The sequence below is a fragment of the Chenopodium album genome, chromosome 16 (assembly GCF_948465745.1).
Source record: "Chenopodium album chromosome 16, dcCheAlbu1.1, whole genome shotgun sequence".
Classification (NCBI taxonomy): Eukaryota; Viridiplantae; Streptophyta; class Magnoliopsida; order Caryophyllales; family Amaranthaceae; genus Chenopodium; species Chenopodium album.
Window position 1 is genome coordinate 32,781,689 of NC_137849.1, and position 18,739 is coordinate 32,800,427.

General features: G+C 40.2%; 3 protein-coding genes and 1 pseudogene across 3 annotated transcripts; 3 read left to right on the top strand and 1 right to left on the bottom strand.

The window, feature by feature from the left end:
- Nucleotides 1-2,013: 2,013 nt before the first annotated feature.
- On the top strand, nt 2,014-3,653 carry LOC145585128 (uncharacterized). The gene is made up of 3 exons (XM_081641859.1): nt 2,014-2,569; nt 2,670-2,879; nt 3,375-3,653. The coding sequence occupies exons 1-3, from the start codon at nt 2,492-2,494 to the stop codon at nt 3,630-3,632; spliced, it is 546 nt and encodes a 181-aa protein (XP_081497985.1). The 5' UTR covers nt 2,014-2,491; the 3' UTR covers nt 3,633-3,653.
- Nucleotides 3,654-6,075: 2,422 nt separating this feature from the next.
- LOC145584086 (heat shock cognate 70 kDa protein-like) lies at nt 6,076-6,602 on the top strand (annotated as a pseudogene).
- Nucleotides 6,603-8,084: 1,482 nt separating this feature from the next.
- LOC145584087 (F-box protein CPR1-like) lies at nt 8,085-9,137 on the bottom strand. Its single transcript, XM_081641017.1, has 3 exons — nt 8,956-9,137; nt 8,569-8,743; nt 8,085-8,522 (listed from the first exon to the last, which is right to left on the bottom strand). The coding sequence occupies exons 1-3, from the start codon at nt 9,135-9,137 to the stop codon at nt 8,085-8,087; spliced, it is 795 nt and encodes a 264-aa protein (XP_081497143.1).
- An 8,069-nt stretch (nt 9,138-17,206) lies between these two features.
- LOC145584089 (uncharacterized) lies at nt 17,207-18,481 on the top strand. Its single transcript, XM_081641018.1, has 2 exons — nt 17,207-17,796; nt 18,034-18,481. The coding sequence occupies exons 1-2, from the start codon at nt 17,207-17,209 to the stop codon at nt 18,479-18,481; spliced, it is 1,038 nt and encodes a 345-aa protein (XP_081497144.1).
- The last annotated feature ends 258 nt before the right edge of the window (nt 18,482-18,739 follow it).

The following is an 18,739-nucleotide window of genomic DNA, read 5'->3' on the forward strand; positions in this document are numbered from 1 at the left end:
TGGGGCGGATATTCTAATTTGGGGAGGTTTCCTTTTGTTGGGGCGGTTTGACATACTTGGGGCGAATACACAAATTTAGGGCGGTTTGACATACCTAGGGAGGTGCTTAAGTCAACATTAAAGTTTTTTTTTTTTTTTCTTTTTTGGTAAGGCTTTTTCTATTGATTTAATTTGAAGTTTTGTAAGGCTTGTGAAGTTGAACTTAAAAGGAGACCAAGAGTAGACCCTTTGGCTTCGTCTTCTGTTGGGAATTGGGACTTGTTCTTAGGAATGTTCAATTTCTAACAGTTTGTAATTGTTAATAAAGATTATATCACAATGATGTTAATTACATTTAAGGAGTAATTGAAATTTATAGCAGGAATTGTTAATGTCATGAATGTGATTTTTACATTCTCTTTATTTGTGTACTCTATGTTCTAGAATGAAGAGTTTAGCATTTTTCTGGAAGAAACATGCAACTAAGTCTCAAAAATCGTCATATTAAATATGTAAACCGTTGTAACCCAGAATTTGAACTTTTTTATTAAGATTTTCATTGGGTCACTGGCTTGAATGCTGATTTTTGACTTTCTTGGTGATGAAATCTTATCGGGGACCTCAGGATGAATGTAGTTGTTTGATCAAATTATGTTGCGATAATAGTAGTGTTTGCATTTATTTGATTTTTTTGCCTCTTCAAATACTTTTTGCAAGGTGCAAGGCCAATTTCTAACATGATAAGGTTTATCCAGTTGCAAAAAGTATAATCGGAGGTAGTAATTAATATGAAGCCGAGGGAGTAATACACTATACACACACTTCTTATTATAGTGTACTCCCTCTGTTTCATATTAATTGCAACACTAGGTTGTTCACCGCAATTTCATTTATCACTTCTTAGAGGGTGTAACTACTTGATGTTGATATACTGAACTACTACCCGCGTTTAATATTATTTGAAGTGTTCTTTCCACCGTAATAAGTAGCTCGTTATTATTTTGGTTGGTGTTAAAAAGGTTTAAATGCCTCGAAATAAATGCTTTGTTATTACACATTAATAGATTAACAGTCTTATTGTTATAATATTAACTCAAAAAACAAACATCTTCGAAATTTTTGGAGTAATAATAGGTGAAATTGTTCGTGAACAGTTCAAATATTTGGCACAAAGGTCAACTTGTTTCTCAAATTAAAATTGTTATACGACCCCCACTGTTACAAGATTACTCGGCACACAGGCCGGCATAACATACAAAATTCATAATTAGTTGATCACTAACTGCCCCGATAATTAATTACATACAAAAAATTCATAATTAGATAATTAGGGTGTAAAACGCCAACAATAAATTGTTTACAACACCACCAATCTTGAAGCCACCACCACAAGATTTCCTTTGCTATAACCTAATTTCTAATTTATTATCATTAATTTTTCAATGAATTTGGGAAATCTTTTGGCTGTTCTAACCAGGTTTTGAAATGAAAGAGAAGGGATCGGAATTCGATATTATTGGAGAAGCTCCGAGAAAGCTGTAGGACAAGACGAATTCGAGTTTCAATGTATATTTTCGTATCTCTTTTATAAATATTTATTTACAGTATTCCCTTTTTGCATGGGCGGATCTATTCACGGGCCTCTGGGTCACACAAATACTGAAAACAAAAAAAAATTAAGTAAAAAAAAAACAAAAAACAAATACTGAAAACAAAAAAAAATTAAGTTATAAAAAAAACAAATAATGAAAAAAAAAAAATTAAGTTAAAAAAAAAAAAAACAAAATGATTGCTTGGTTACCCTTTCATTTCATGTTATTGTGATGGGTTTATGTGTGAATTTGGTCAAGTTTTGTTGTATTACTGACATGCGTGTATTACACTGGCTGATTAATAGTCTATTTCCTAATGTATGGATAAATCACTTTCCTACTACAACATATGAAACTTCTGAGCCTTTTCTACCCTTAATGTTATAGGATCTAAATAGAGGGAAAATATAATGTCGTCGGCCGTCTCAGTACCCTTAATGTTATTGTAGAAGATATACGTAAAACTTCTGAGCCTTTTCTACAGCATTGCTTAGGATTACGCGGCTTATACAACATGTTGTCCCTGCCTAAATCCGCGATTCTATCCCCATTTTTGTCAGAGGTGTTGGGATATTACGATCCCATTACCAACACCTTTGACATTCGAGGGCACGTGCTAGGAATAACACTAGAAGATGTGTTATTCCTAGCAAGAATCCGGATTGACGGCAAGCCGGTGCTTGTTAAAGATTATAGGAATAACCATTGCACTGCTATTTTCGAAGAGGTGATCTACGATGTTAACAAGTTGTATGAGATTATCGAAGACACCTCTGCGGATTGGAAGAAGCGCAAGGCAGCACTATTAATGGTAATAGTGCAATGCATTATAATTCTATCTCCCAATGGGATAAACTTTTATCCCCCACTTTTTGAGGTTCTAAGTGATCCCATCTGGCACTTATGCATGGGGGGCAGCCATGCTTGCTTTCCTCCAGCATCACTTGGAGAAGTTGAATCAGTCAACAAAATTAGGTGGTTGTACATGGCTTTTGGTGGTAAGCTTCTTCTTCTTTCTTTTTTTTTTTTTTAATCAATCTTTATTTTATTATATTTATTATTTAAAAATTAATGTGATTGTGACTGCTTACTGTACAGTGTTTCTTCTTGGTACGGATCCCGAAGCTGTGGGATTCTTTAGGCCTCACATCAGTGAGGGAGGAGATGGAGGCCGGGCAATTGGATCAACACCCATTTCCAATGCAATGGATACTAGAGAAGCTGCTTCTAAATTCCGCCCTTGGCAATGACCGCAGGTCGGATTACCGCAAGAAGATGCACACTGTTTTTGAGAACCTTGAAGATGAGGTATGTATATTTTTTTATTTTTTTTTTGGTAAATTCCCTGGCAGAATAAGTTTGAACGAGTTTTGTCCATCTATATTATATCGATTTTGGTTATAATAAGTCTTTTGCTTGTTTATTGATATCATTTTCTTTTTGCAAGTATTATTCTTGTTTAATACAATCTGCTAGAACTATTAAAACTTAATTATGAACTCTAAAAGAGTTTAAGAGTTCTCTGGCAGAAACTATTTGAGGAGTAGTCCCCTTGTATGTGTCATTCTTTGTATTGACAACCATAAATCTAGTCTGATCTGATTTTAAAATTAAAATGAACTGAAACAAGTGTGCTGAAGTCCCTGGCAGAATAAGTTTGAACGAGTTTTGTCCATCTATATGTTGTTTTTGTGTCACTATGTTAATGTCCCATATTTTAATTTGAATTAGGCCCTTTTAGGAGCTGAATTACACTATTGAATTTTTTTGGTTTTGATATTGTATTTGATGTTTTATTGACAGGAAATTTGCTGGACACCCTATGCCAATTGGGTGCTTCCAGATGAGTTGAAAGAAGATAAATGGTTCGTAACACGACTTGGCCCGATATTTTGTAACAACTTTGTGGTTCATCATAAACCACATCTTGTTACAAAACAATTTGGAGGCTACGAACTCGACCCGGTCATGCATAGGGACAAGCTCGCTATATTTGATCATCATATACGATTTGTGGATAATCGTGGCTCTAACGGGCACGATTATTTCGAGTCGTATTAGCGTGAGCTTATATTGTGGAATAAAGAAATGTGTGTTGATGAAGTCCATGATGACAATCGTTCTCCTTCTCCTTCTCGTTCTCCTGCTCCTTCTCCTCCTCCTCCTCGTCGTCAACGTCGGGATTATTCACAGGTGGGGGGTTCCTCGGAGAAGCTCTCGTGAACGACGTCCAAATGTTCCGTTCACACCCAGCCAGTAAGCTGGTTTTTTTTAAGAACTTGTATAGTTGTAGAACCATTTGGTTCTTCTATTTTTCACACCCAGCCAGTGAGCTGGTTTTTTTTTAAAGAACTTGTATAGTTGTAGAACCATTTGGTTCTTCTGTTTTTATTACTTTAAGTTCAATATGATACAAATATTTTTATATTATACATTATTTCATGTTAGCCATTCAAAATGGGTATTAAATAGTCATTTTTCTTATATTTACTTTTATTTTTTTCTCATAATATAATAAAAACTATTAAAAAGTATAGAAAAATTGAAAATCGGTCCAAACCGGTCTGGTCCGGGTTTTGGACCGGTTTTTTCGGTCCGATCTTCGATCCTTGAATTTGAAATTTAACGTTGGATTATGAATATTTATTATGAATATTTATAACGTTGGATTCATTTTAACAATGTTTATTAACTTGTTTTCTTGGAGTATTTAATAATGAGGCCTTTAGTGGTTCAAAGTTGTAACGATGTTTTAATTTGGATTTCGAACTAAGTTTTAACATTTAAATTTTCAAAGAATTTTAATTAAAGTAAAGTCTTCCGCTGTTGTATTTTGATAAATGCCATAGTATTCAATCAATGTGATTGGTTGGATATAGCAATAATACCCTTTTAATTCTCGGTTTTATGATGCCACGCGCCAAATTAAGTATTTTATACAAGAGAGAATATGGGGGTGTTACATAATTAATTAAAATGGAGAATGAAAAAAAGATGGTTACTTATGTTCACAGGGAATAAGTTTCCGCTTTCTTTGTAGACAAAACACCACTCTCCCGACACCTCTTCTTTCTTCCTCATGTGAAGAACCACTCGTGTTCATGTTAGATGATCCGGCATGGTTAAATACATCACTTAGTCACAAATTGATCCAACTCATCCCATGCTAGATGATCAAAGAGAAAAAAATTTTTTTACTTCTAAATAGCATTCAATATACTTCTAAATAAAAGGATTACATCCACCCCCTAATTAGGCTGATTAATTAATTAATTAATTACACTTAAGGATAATTATTCCTCATTCTTTTTCACCCACTAACACCAAAAGAAATTTTAACTAAATATATACTTTCACACATTACTAACGCACAACAACTATGCCCCCTTATCTGTTTATACATGCACACACAGTAGCCCTCACATAGTCCATACATGTCACACACACTTATTGCGTACACTCTCAAGCACAAAGCAACTCAAGTTACCTTTCATATGCACAATAACAATCCAAATTTGTTACTTGATAAATACGTAGTAAAATGTTTAGTCAAATTTTTACTCAATTTTTTGTATCCAAGGCAAAAAAAAAAAAAAAAAAAAAAAAAAGGCTTGTCAATGTGGAGATCAATTGGCAAAGGGAGCTGTGAAATATATTAGATCTAAAATTTTTCCAAGCAAATACATTTCAGACAACTATCAACTCGATTTTTATCGGTTTTTCGGTTGGTTCCGGGTTGACCCATATATATATATATTTTCAGGCCCGCACCGCGAAATTTAAAATTTTTCTTTTTTAGTTTGATATAAACCGGCAAATTTAATCCTAAAAAAAAAAATTTAAACTAACTGGTCCAACCGGCCAAAAATCGGATCGGAACCGAACCGATTAATTCCGGTTCTGATTCTCGAAAAATCGAGAATCCGGTCCCGGTCCAAACCGGTTCTGGTCTGGTGCGGTTCGGTTTTGGACCGGTGAACACCCCTAGATGACACCCTCGGTAGGATGCCACTCTTTTCATATACGGTTAATATAGGAGGAATTCAGTACATTGGTGATACAGCGAGAACCAAAAAACATACACAGTAGCCCTCACATAGTCCATACATGCCACACACACTTATTGCATACACTCTCAAGCACAAAGCAACTCAAGTTACCTTTCATATGCACAATAACAACCCAAATTTGTTACTTGATAAATAGAATGTTTAGTCAAAATTTTTACTCAATTTTTTGTATCCAAGGCAAAAAAAAAAAAAAAAAATTAAGTAAAGGCTTGTCAATGTGGAGATCAATTGGCAAAGGGAGCTGTGAAATATATTAGTTCTAAAAGTTTTGCAAGCAAATACATTTCAGACAACTATCAACCCGTTTTTTTATCAATTTTTCGGTTTGGTCCATCTACTGCCTCTTATTCAGTTGCATCTCAGGACAAAATCCCAAAATAATTGCTCTTGCTCCATCGACCAAATGATGTTAACCTTGGATACCTGATGCAGTTATGAGTACAACCGGGCTTGGTCGGCCTGGATCAAGAAACATCTTGGTTTTTTATCTTGGTGGTGGAACTTTTGATGTGTCTATAGTCGCGGTGAAGAAGTATGTCTTTGAAGTCATAGCAGTATGCGGGGACACTCACCTTGGTGGAGGAGACATTGACAATAGAATGATGGACCATCTTGTAACCGAGTTTAAATTGAACCACAGTAAGGATATAAGTACAAATCATAGGGCTCTTGGAAGATTGAGAGCTGCATGTGAAGGGCTAAGAGAATCCTCTCTTCAACTTCAGAGACAACTATTGAAATTGATGGTCTCTTTGAGGGTATCGATTTCTCATCAACCATCAATCAAGCAAGGTTTGACAAAATCAACAAGGATTTGTTCATGGATTGTTTGGACCATGTTGAAAAGTGTTTGAAGGATGCAAAATTGGAGAAGAGTGATATTGATGGTGTTGTCCTTGTTGGTGGGTCTACTCGAATCCCCAAAGTTCAGAAATTGTTGCAGAACTTGTTGCCGGTGTAGATAGTAGCAGTACGAACGCTGTGCTTGTGGATGTTACTCAGGAGGCGACCAAGTTAAAGGAGATGCAGAACCAAGAAATTGAGAAGTATTTCTTCCATTTCAGGGCTCAGGAGGCGACCAAGTTTAAAGAGATGCAGAACCAAGAAATTGAGAAGTATTTCTTCCATTTCAGGGCTCAGGAAGCAAACAAGTTTAAGGAGATGCAGAACCAAGAAATTGAGAAGTATTTCTTCCATTTCAAGGCTCAAGAGGCGACCAAGTTTAAAGAGATGCAGAACCAAGAAATTGAGAAGTATTTCTTCCATTTCGGGGCTCAGGAGGCGACCAAATTTAAGGAGATGCAGAACCAAGGAATTGAGAAGTATTTTTTCCATTTCAGGGCTCAAGAGGCGACCAAGTTAAAGTAGATGCAAAACCAAGAAATTGAGAAGTATTTGGTTGAGAGAGAGCAACTGGAACATATTCACATTGCTTAAACCTAGGCGAGACAAATTAGTTTCTCCTGATTTGAAGGATGTTCCTGCTCAATCAATGAAGGCGACAACTGTTGTTAATGGTCCATCTACTGGCTCTTATCCAGTTGCATCTTGGGACAAAATCCCAAAATAATTGCTATTGCTCCATCGACCAAATGATGTTAACCTTAGATACCTGATGCAGTTAGGGCTCAAGAGGCGACCAAGTTTAAAGAGATGCAGAACCAAGAAATTGAGAAGTATTTCTTCCATTCAGGGCTCAGGAGGCGACCAAGTTTAAGGAGATGCAGAACCAAGGAATTGAGAAGTATTTCTTCCATTTCAGGGCTCAAGAGGCGACCAATTTAAAGGAGATGCAGAACCAAGAAATTGAGAAGTATTTGGTTGAGAGAGAGCAATTGGAACAGATTCACATTGCTTAAACCTAGGCAAGACAAATTAGTTTCTCCTGACTTGAAGGATGTTCCTACTCAAGCAATGAAGGCGACAACTGTTGTTAATGGTCCATCTACTGGCTCTTATCCAGTTGCATCTCGGGATAAAATACCAAAATAATTGCTCTTGCTCCATCGGCCAAATGATGTTAACCTTGGATACCTGATGCAGTTAGGGCTCAAGAGGCGACCAAGTTAAAGGAGATGTAGAACAAAAAAATGAGAAGTATTTCTTCCATTTCAAGGCTCAGGAGGCGACCAAGTTTAAGGAGATGTAGAACAAGAAATTGAGAAGTATTTCTTCCATTTCAAGGCTCAGGAGACGACCAAGTTTAAGGAGATGCAGAACCAAGAAATTGAGAAGTATTTCTTCCATTTCAGGGCTCAGGAGGCGACCAAGTTAAAGGAGATGTAGAACCAAGAAATTGAGAAGTATTTGGTTGAGAGGGAGCAACTGGAACAGATTCACATTGCTTAAACCGGATTTAGAAAGGCGAAACTAAGCTTTCAATATAACCTTTTGAGTGAACTATGTTATCTGCATTATCGAAAGCAATACCCCCTTGAGCCATTTATGGTGTCTCCCGACTTGGATCGAATACTTTGAGTTCCTTCTTAGTAGGAAGCAAACACTTGCCAGTCTTAGAGAAACAATAGTGTATGACACCAGTACGATTGATAGAGAACAATTTATGCCAGGAATTCCCATCACTAGAGTGCTTCAACATCCAAACATCATCTTTAGAAAAATAAGTTGTTGTACAAAGCAACGATAAGCACCCTCTCAACTCCAACAAACGCAGTCTCATATGAATGTTAAAATTATTCTGCCAGTTATACTTCTCCAACCAATCCATCGGCGGCAATTCCTTAAATTGTTCTGTAATCAAATCAAAACCAATAACAAGATTGCGATTGCCCTTCTCCCAATTCAACACCGTTCCAATGAACATGTAAAAAGTATCATGAATCAACACTACCCTTTCTACAATATGACGTGCATAGAGATCCTGAAAGTGATGATAGGAAGATCAAATGACGGGTAGTCCAATTTACCAATTCTTTTCCAATTTCCAGTACATGAATTCGAACATAGTTACCACCACGACATAAAAACGCACAAAGAATTTTATAGTCATCAGTTGACGATTCATGATAAAACACACAACCAAACTGCGAGCCACGAGGAATCTTGATTGTTCGATGGCGGCGAGTAGTCGGGTTACCAATACTTCTCGTACATGTAAACACACAAGGCCATTACAAGAACAAACAATATAGAAGAATTCAACTAGATGGTCATACCAATTTTTGTTCATGGATTGTTTGGACCATGTTGAAAAGTGTTTGAAGGATGCAAAATTGGAGAAGAGTGATATTGATAATGTTGTCCTTGTTGGCGGGTCTACTCGAATCCCCAAAGTTCAGAAATTGTTGCAGAACTTGTTGCCGGTGTAGATACTAGCAGTAAGAACGCTATGCTTGTGGATGTTACTCAGGAGGCGACCAAGTTTAAGGAGATGCAGAACCAAGAAATTGAGAAGTATTTCTTCCATTTCAGGGCTCAGGAGGCGACTAAGTTTAATGAGATGTAGAACCAAGAAATTGAGAAGTATTTCTTCCATTTTAGGGCTCAAGAGGCGACCAAGTTTAAGGAGATGCAGAACCAAGAAATTGAGACCTACCGATTCTCCAAGAAGGATGCGGTTATGAGTACGACCAGGCGTGGTAGGCACTCGGTCCTCTGGATTTTCAAGGGTCGTCGGGGGCGCACCGGACACCACGCAACGTGTGGTGCTCTTCCAGCCGCTGGACCCTACCTCCGGATTGTTCCATCGACCAGAGGCAGTCCACCTTTTCCCAAAGTTACGGATCCATTTCGCCAACTTCCCTTGCCTACATTGTTCCATCGACCAGAGGTATTACAAGCCAGCATAAACAGGTTATACTTCTATTGCATTACTTCCCTTGCTCTTCTCTCTTTACTCTAAACTGCTTTTGCTCTGGAATTCCTCTTTACTCTAAACTTGGTCGCCTCCTCAGCCCTGAAATACGTGTGGTGCTCTTCCTGCCGCTAGACCCTACCTCGAGATTAGGAAAAACAAGACTTAAGTATGAGATTAGGTCATACCAGGAGATGGTAGTTGTTCCCTTGAAGAAGATGAGTGAGGATAATCAACAACTCACTTGGTTTAATATGTAGTAGCATACACTTGTCACCTTTCTTTTCCCTTCCATTTCACGGTTGAGGAGGCGACCAAGTTTAAGGAGATGCAGAACCAAGAAATTGAGAAGTATTTGGCTGAGAGAGAGCAACTGGAACAGATTCACAGTGGGAAGAAGAGTGAAATGAAGAAGAGGCATTGCCGCATTGGGAGAAGGAGGTGGAGCTCGAGAGGGAATTTGATGCTGCCTTAACCGAGCTAATGAACAAGTATGCTCCTCGCCCCGTAGAAGATGTTGGAGCTATTGCACAGTGGGAAGAAGAGTAAGATGAAGAAGAGGCATTGGGAGGAGGAGGTGGAGCTGGAGAGGGAAATGTAAAGGAGGACCAATTTGAAAAGCTTCAGCAGGAGGAGCGGAAGAAGATTGAAGATTTGAAGACAGTAGCCTCGAACACAGAGGATGGTAGGCGCTTTCTTTTCCCTTCCATTTTAGGGCTTGCTTACAAAGGGGAACCCAATTTTCTCCAAAGGGACTTTGAATTGGCTAGCACGCAAAAAAAGGGTGGAAACGGTAGTGGGAGACCTACCCATATCGCGTCATTTGGCTGAGAGAGAGCAACTGGAACAGATTCACAGTGGGAAGAAGAGTGAAATGAAGAAGAGGCATTGCCGCATTGGGAGAATGAGGTGGAGCTCGAGAGGGAATTTGATGCTGCCTTAACCGAGCTAATGAACAAGTATGCTCCTCGCCCCGTAGAAGATGTTGGAGCTATAGCACAGTGGGAAGAAGAGTGAGATGAAGAAGAGGCATTGGGAGGAGGAGGTGGAGCTAGAGAGGGAAATGTAAAGGAGGACCAATTTGAAAAGCTTCAGCAGGAGGAGCGGAAGAAGATTGAAGATTTGAAGACAGTAGCCTCGAACACAGAGGATGGTAGGCGCTTTCTTTTCCCTTTCATTTTAGGGCTTGCTTACAAAAGGGAACCCGATTTTCTCCAAAGGGACTTTGAATTGGCTAGCACGCGACAAAAGGGTGGAAACGGTAGTGGGAGACCTACCCATATCGCGTCATTTGGCTGACAGAAAGAAACTGGAACAGATTCACAGTGGGAAGAAGAGTGAGATGAAGAAGAGGCATTGTCGCATTGGGAGAAGGAGGTGGAGCTCGAGAGGGAATTTGATGTTGCCTTAACCGAGCTAATGAACAAGTATGATCCTCGCCCCGCCGAAGATGTTGGAGCTATTGCACAGTGGGAAGAAGAGTGAGATGAAGATGAGGAATTGGGAGGAGGAGGTGGAGCTGGAGAGGGAAATGTAAAGGAGGACCAATTTGAAAAGCTTCAACAGGAGGAGCGGAAGTAGATTGAAGATTTGAAGACAGTAGCCTCGAACACAGAGGATGGTAGGCGCTTTCTTTTCCCTTCCATTTCAGGGCTTGCTTACAAGGGGAACCCAATTTTCTCCAAAGGGACTTTGAATTGGCTAGCACGCGACAAAAGGGTGGAAACGGTAGTGAGAGACCTACCCATATCGCGTCATTTGACTTGGGTACTGAGGCATTTACCTTTGTTAAATTGCCAAAGGATGGACAAGGGTGAGGGAAAAGCCTCTAAGATTTATCTCCCTTCTAGGAGGATCGGTAGGTCTCTTTGATGTTTCGCCTACATTGTTCCATCGACCAGAGGTTGTTCACCTTGGAGACCTGATGCGGTTATGAGTACGACCAGGCGTGGTCGCCGGGGGCGCACCGGACACCATGCAACGTGTGGTGCTCTTCCAGCCGCTGGACCCTACCTCCGGATTGTTCCATCGACCAGAGGCAGTCCACCTTTTCCCGAAGTTACGGATCCATTTCGCCAACTTCCCTTGCCTACATTGTTCCATCGACCAGAGGTTGTTCACCTACCATGACTCTTGTACACCCTTGTTATCTAGCATCCATATGCTGTTTTTCCAAGGAGAAACATCAAGAAGACCTACTGATCCTCCAAGAAGGATACGGTTATGATAATAACAAACATGTATTAAAATTAAAACAAATGTCTTTTAATGTTAGAATGAATAAATAAGTATAAATCTAAATAACATGTTGATATATATTGAATTAGATTGCAAATAAACATCTTTCAATATAAGAATGAACATATAATGTAAAGAGAATGAACATGTATCAAATTTAATGGAAAATAAATGAACATGAAATCCATCTAAAATGATCAATGTTCCACCCAAAATGAAAATTTACAATAGATTGATATTTCTTATTAGATCGATAGAAAATATAGGAAGAAAATGGAGATCATGACTTTTATCATAATTCTAATGACCGTATATTAATATGTGCATGAACATATACTAGTATATGAATGAACATTTATCAAAATGAAAATGAACATTCATCTACGAGCTGAATTTATATTTTTATAATCATATGAAATGGACCAAATCCAGAAATTAAGGCAATTAAACTCTTTTTTATTTTTTTTTTGTCCAGTAAATTTATAAGCTAATAATACACCACAAATTAATTCAACTTAAAGTAGATTATTATACCAAACATCATTCTACTACTCCGTATAATTATAAGAAATCATTGAGTCGTCTTTGGGTCTAGAAATCTTCTTCTGATAAATATTATAAGAAATCATAAACTAATATTGGAACTCATATATCTAGAGAAAGTAATTGGAGAATAAGGCAAATAAAAAGTTAGGGTTTGTACTTTTTTTTTCAAAAATAAACAAAATCAACTTACAATTTGATTGTTAGTCATTCTATGATCTTTTGTAGAAATTTTCTGCAATTTCGTCTCTTGCATACAATATTTTGGTAGAGATCTAGGAGTATTTGAATTTTTTTTGTATGGGATGATATCTGAGTATGACCGTTATCTTGTGAAAGCACGTGACCAGGCTCTAAACAGTTATGAGAGGATGCCGATATGTTCCAGAAAGAAGATATGTCGGCTTGTCGGAATTCAACACGTCGCAGCAGAAGCTCGACACTTGGCATAGAAAGCTCTGCATGGATGAGAGCCACCTGTCAGGGTAGATCATTATAAATAGTAGGTAAGACCTCATTAATGAGGGCATTAATTACACACACACTCTCTCTCTCTCTACTTTCTCTCTCTTACTTATCTTTTTCTCTTAAAAACTTTCTGACTTTGTCATCGGAGTGGAAATCCCCGGACCACCCCGGGGTTAGCTAACTTCTTTTTATTGTGTAGGTTCTCAGCTTGCCGATAGGAGTATCAGGATCTCAGGTCCGAATTCTTGGGGAAGTCAGGATCAGACAGAAACAATTTGGCGCTAGAAGGAGGGGACAGTTGATCACTTCTATCGCCTAAGAACCTCACACAAAACATACATATAACAACGATAACTATGGCCGGAAACAATGGAATACCAGTAGAACAACCCCAGGTGGAAGTAATAGATGAAACCCATACCCTAGAGGGTAACCGGTTTCACGTGCCGATAACTCCCCCTGCAGGAGTAGGGGAGGCAGAGGATCCTATGGCGGCATTCACTCCAGATGAGTTGGAAACGGCCGCAAGGGTGATGAGTGCAATGAGTAGGAAGAGAAAGGAGGCTGAGGCGGCACGGGCTGAAAGAGAGGCTGCTCAGGCCGATAGAGGAACATCGCACCGTCACCAGGATGAACAACACAATCAGTTGGAGAACCCATCGAGGAGACCCCGACATGAGTCGTCGGTAAGATCGCATACAACATCACGGCGGCTTGAACAATCCTCAAGTCACGTTGTGAGTACCAGAACTCAGCAGCAGAGAAGTTCACAGGTAGATGGTCAAGCAGTGCGCACAGTGGTGCAGTTAAGGGCATCCCCATTTGCCCAGCACATCTTGGATCAGCCAATGGAAAAGGTGAACATGCCGACTTGTAGGTATGATGGAAGAGGGGATCCGGCAAGATTCATAACGTCCTATGAGGGGCACATGATGCTGTACACTAACTCAGATGCAGTCTGGTGTAAAGTCTTTCCGACAACTCTGATTGGGGCTGCAGCCGATTGGTTTAACAACCTTGAAATTGGGTCAATAGATAGCTTTGAAAGATTGACTAAGATGTTTGTAGGTCAGTATGTCAGTAATAGTGTGAGGCAAAGAACTTCTGGAGAATTGATGGCCGTGGAGCAGAAACCGGATGAATCTTTGAGGGATTATATCAGGCGATTTAACAATGAGGCAAACACCATTCCAAAATTGCAATAGGAAATAGCTGTGATGGCTTTAATGAATGGATTGGTTGATTCTGATTTTAAACGATATCTTACAAGGATGAACCTGCCGACATTGGCAGCGGCATTCAGCAAAGCTCATGATTACATAAAGAGTGAGGAATTAATGAAGACAAGTAGTAGACATGTCGTTGCCGGGAAGGGGCAAAATCAGTATGAAGGGACATCGTCTGGAGGAAGTAGGCCGAGAGCTCCTGCCCCAAGAAGGGGAGGAGGAAGCCGGCAAGATACCAGGCCGACAAGGCTACCAATGAGATATAGCACCTACACTCCCCTGAATACACCAAGGGCAGCAATCTACTCAGTAAATCAGAATAGAGAAGATTGGTCAAGGCCGATTCCCATGAAGGCAAGGCCAAGGGATGTGAAGAAGTATTGTATGTTCCATAGGGATGTGGGACATTATACGGAGGAGTGTACACAATTGAAGGACAACATTGAGGAATTGACCAGAAAAGGGCACTTAACACAATACCGGTTGAATGCAGGCAGGAATCAGCAACCGGCACAAGCAGCTGAGAGGCAATAGATAGAAGCAAGGCCCGAAAGGACGCAAGGAAGAATAGTCCGACAAGGGGATGCAGAAATACCACCGTTATCTACTGGAAGGGTAGACGTGATAACGGGAGGACCGATTCATGGAGGGACAGTTAGTGGGGCAAAGAAGCATTTGGCGGAGCACCGACATCTAGTTTGTGCTTTGGACGTAGACAACAGTCCTCGGCCGGCGTCAATACCCCAAGTTGTGTTCACAGAAGAAGATGCACGAGGTGTAGTGTTCCCGCACGACGATCCGTTAGTCCTGATAACCAAGATAAATGGGGCTGACATCAAAAGAGTGCTGATAGATGGGGGTAGTTCAGCAAATGTGTTGTTTGTGCAAGCTTTTAATGAGATGAATATAGGAAGGCAATACTTGAAGCCGGTATCGTATCCTGTGATCGGGTTTAATGGGTCGACTATAAGGCCAGAAGGGAGCATTGTGTTGCCCGTAAGGATGGGTGATGGGCCACAGGCAAGAGATGTGATGGCAGAGTTTCTGGTGGTGGATGTTAAGTCGGCTTACAACGCAATTATCGGCAGACCGATAATACATGACATGCAAGCTGTTGTATCAACTTACCATCTAGCAATAGCCTATGTGTCAAATTTAGGTGCTGTAGAGAAGGTGTATGGGGGTCAGGTTATGTCAAAAGCCTGTTATGTTACAGCTTTGAAGAACCCAATTGGTAATGTTACGGTACCATGTAACCCAATAAGGGAAGGTGAGCCGACAGTTCAGGATTTAACCATGAAGAACTTTGATGCAAGACCTGAGGAAACACCAAGGCCGTTACCGGGGGGAGAAACAGTCCATGTTGAACTGCAACCAGGCGACCCGAGTAGAACAGTGAAGGTTGGGGCTGATATGGATGTGGATACTAGGTGTAACCTGATAAGCTTGTTGCGTGAGAATGCCGACGTCTTTGCGTTCTCGGCCAGTGATATGCCAGGAATACATCCAGAAGTAATGGAGCATAAGTTGAATGTTGACAGAAAGTTCAGGCCGATAAGGCAAAAGAAGCGCAATTTCTCAACTGAGAAAATAGAAGCAATTCAGGCTGAAGTAAATAAGCTGTTAGCAGCAGGGTTCATTGAGCCTTGCACATATCCAGAGTGGTTGGCGAATGTAGTAATGGTGAGAAAGCCGACAGGGAAGTGGCGAATGTGTGTGGATTTTACAGATCTGAATAAGGCTTGCCCTAAGGATTGCTACCCATTACCCCGGATAGACAGGCTAGTAGACTCAACCTCTGGTCATGCCATGCTTAGTTTTCTGGATGCATTTTCAGGATATCATCAAGTCAGCATGCATAAGGCTGACAGGAATAAAACGACCTTTATAACAGATGTTGGTGTATATTGTTATAAGGCAATGCCGTTTGGGTTGAAAAATGCAGGGGCAACCTACCAGAAATTGGTAGATAAGATTTTTGAGAAGCAGAAGGGACGGAATGTTGAGGTGTACGTGGATGATACGATGGTGAAGAGTAAGGAAAAAGGAAACCATATAGCAGATTTGAGAGAAACATTTGAGACTTTAAGGAAATATCAGATGAAGTTAAATCCGGAGAAGTGTGTTTTTGGAGTTAGATCAGGGAAGTTTCTAGGCTTCATGGTCAGTGAACGGGGGATAGATGCGAATCCGGATAAGGTGAATGCGATACTTCAAATGAAACAACCAAAAACCATTCGTGATATACAGAGGTTGACTGGCGGGATGGCAGGGTTAACCAGATTTATCAGCAAGTCAGCTGATAAGGCACTTCCGTTTTTTATGGTACTAAGAAAGAACAAGGCATTCGAGTGGGGAAAAGAACAAAGTGATGCCCTAGAAGTAGTAAGGAATCATCTTAGATCTCTTCCCACGATTGCCAGGCCCGAGAAGGGAGAAGTGTTGCAGTTATACATCTCAGCATCGCCAAAAACGGTAGCAGCCGTTTTATTAGTAGAAAGGAAGAAGCAACAACAGCCGATATACTTTGTCAGTCATGTTTTGAATGCGGCAGAGCATAGATATCCATTGATAGAGAAAATGGCGTTAGCAGTAATAGTGGCAGCGAGGAAGTTGAGGCCTTACTTTGATGCACATCCAATAGAGGTGCTCACTAATCATCCCTTAGAAAAATCATTGCATAAAATGGATACATCTGGCAGATTACTGGCATGGGCAGTTGAGTTGTCGGAATATGAGATAGGCTACAAGCCAAGAACATGAATTAAGGCTCAAGCGTTGTCTGATTTTATTGTTGAAACCACATACACCGATGAAGAGGAAGAATTGGGAACATGGCAAGTATCAGTTGATGGATCAGCTACAGCAACGGGGGCAGGGGCTGGAATTGTGATAACGGCTCCAGATGGGAAAATTTTTGAATATGCCATGAAGTTTAAGTTCAAGGCAACAAATAATGAAGCCGAATACGAAGCCGCGGTGGCAGGAATGCAGTTGTCAATAGCAGCAGAAGCAAAACGGCTAGTTTTGACAACTGATTCTCAACTGGTATCAAGTCAATTTAGTGGGGAGTATGAGACCCGAGAGCCGGCAATGGTGAAATATTTGGAAAAGATGAAGCAGTTAGCAGCTCAGTTGCAGTACTTTGAGATCAAATTAGTTTCGAGATTGAAAAATGCTCATGCAGATGCGCTGGCAAGATTGGCAAGTTCAAGTTTTAACGACTTGGAAAGGACAGTTATGGTGGAGGTTTTAAAGTAGAGAAGCATAGATGAGATGTCGGCAGAGGTTTTATGTGTTGATGTGGGGAATCAATGGTACGATAAAATACTAGCATACATCGTTCATGGTGTAGGGCCGACAGATAAAGGGGAGCTGAAAAGATTGAGGAAGGATAGTGTATGGTTCGTTATGTATCAAGGCCAGTTATACAAAAGAGGGTTTTCACTGCCATTGCAAAGATGTATAACGGATTCTGAGTCAACAACACTGACAGAAGAATTGCATGAGGGAAGCTGTGGTAACCATCTCGGAGCAAGAGCCTTGTCCAGAGAAGCAATGAGAAGGGGGTACTATTGGCCGACAATGAATGCAGACGCAATGGCTTACGTTAAAAAATGCGAGAAGTGTCAAAAGTTTGCCCCAGTTATCAACTTGCCCCCAAATGACCTGACTCCGATACTAAATCCAATCCCTTTCGCCCAATGGGGAATGGATATAGTAGGCCCGTTCCCATCGGCCACAGGTGGAAGAAAATTCCTGATAGTAGGAATTGACTACTTCACAAAGTGGATTGAAGCAGAGCTGGTAGCGAAGATAACCGCATCTGAAGTGAAAAAGTTTATATGGAAAAACATCTTCACAAGGTTTGGGTTGCCAATGGCAATGGTTTTTGATCATGGAACCCAGTTTGACTGTAAGCCAGTCAAAGATCTCTTAATGATGTACAAGGTGAAATTTGCTTATGCAGCAGTATGCCATCCACAGTCTAACGGCCAGGCAGAAGCAGCAAATAAGCAAATTGTGAGAGCAATTAAGAAGAAGATCGAAGATGCAAAGGGCTTGTGGGCAGATTTGATACCAGAGATACTGTGGGCAAACAGGACAACAATAAGAGAAGCCACAGGTGAATCACCTTACACTTTAGTTTTTGGAACAGAGGCAGTCATACCAGCAGAAGTCGGATTGCCGACATTTAGGGTTCAGCATTATTGTGAAGACCAAAATGATTTACTACTACGACAACAATTGGATTTCTTGCCAGAACTAAGAGAAAAAGCAGCAGTTAAGTCAGCTGCATTTAAGGAAAGAATGTCCAGAGCATACAACAGAAGAGTATCTCATCGGCCGTTAAGTGTGGGGGATCTGGTACTACGAAGAACAACAGCAACCGGTAAGGGGGGTGAAGATGGAAAGCTCACTGCAAGTTGGGAAGGGCCTTATCGGATCAGAGATGTCGTCATCCAAGGATCATTTTATCTGGAAACCCTGGATGGGACACCCCTAAAGAATGTATGGAACTCAGCTGTATTAAAGAAATACTATATGTAATATACAATTTTTATATGAAGCCGATGTCAACAAAGATATCGGTGATGAATGAAGAGGTATTCAGACAACGTGTGTTGGAATTGGCATCCTCCATTTAACAGAACACCGTTAAATGGGACGGACAGCTCAAAACCGCTTCCGTGAAGTTAATAGATATACAACCTGATCAGTTGTATACGTTAACTCACGAGGATGTTGGTTCAAAATATAATACCGGCCAAATCAATTCGAGTATACGCCGATATGAGGCGTAGCTCG

Excerpts from the sequence above, each read along its gene's own strand:
- LOC145585128 (XM_081641859.1), top strand. The coding sequence starts at position 2,492 with ATGCTTGCTTTCCTCCAGCATCACTTGGAGAAGTTGAATCAGTCAACA. Across the intron at positions 2,570-2,669 it reads GTTGTACATGGCTTTTGGTG|TGTTTCTTCTTGGTACGGAT; the intron begins GTAAGCTTCTTC and ends CTTACTGTACAG. Across the intron at positions 2,880-3,374 it reads TTGAGAACCTTGAAGATGAG|GAAATTTGCTGGACACCCTA; the intron begins GTATGTATATTT and ends TTTTATTGACAG.
- LOC145584087 (XM_081641017.1), bottom strand. The coding sequence starts at position 9,137 with ATGGAAGAAATACTTCTCAATTTCTTGGTTCTACATCTCATTAAACTT. Across the intron at positions 8,744-8,955 it reads AGTATCTACACCGGCAACAA|TATTGGTAACCCGACTACTC; the intron begins GTTCTGCAACAA and ends ATGTACGAGAAG. Across the intron at positions 8,523-8,568 it reads TGGAAATTGGAAAAGAATTG|GATCTCTATGCACGTCATAT; the intron begins GTAAATTGGACT and ends CATCACTTTCAG.
- LOC145584089 (XM_081641018.1), top strand. The coding sequence starts at position 17,207 with ATGTCGGCAGAGGTTTTATGTGTTGATGTGGGGAATCAATGGTACGAT. Across the intron at positions 17,797-18,033 it reads TGGAAAAACATCTTCACAAG|GACAACAATAAGAGAAGCCA; the intron begins GTTTGGGTTGCC and ends GTGGGCAAACAG.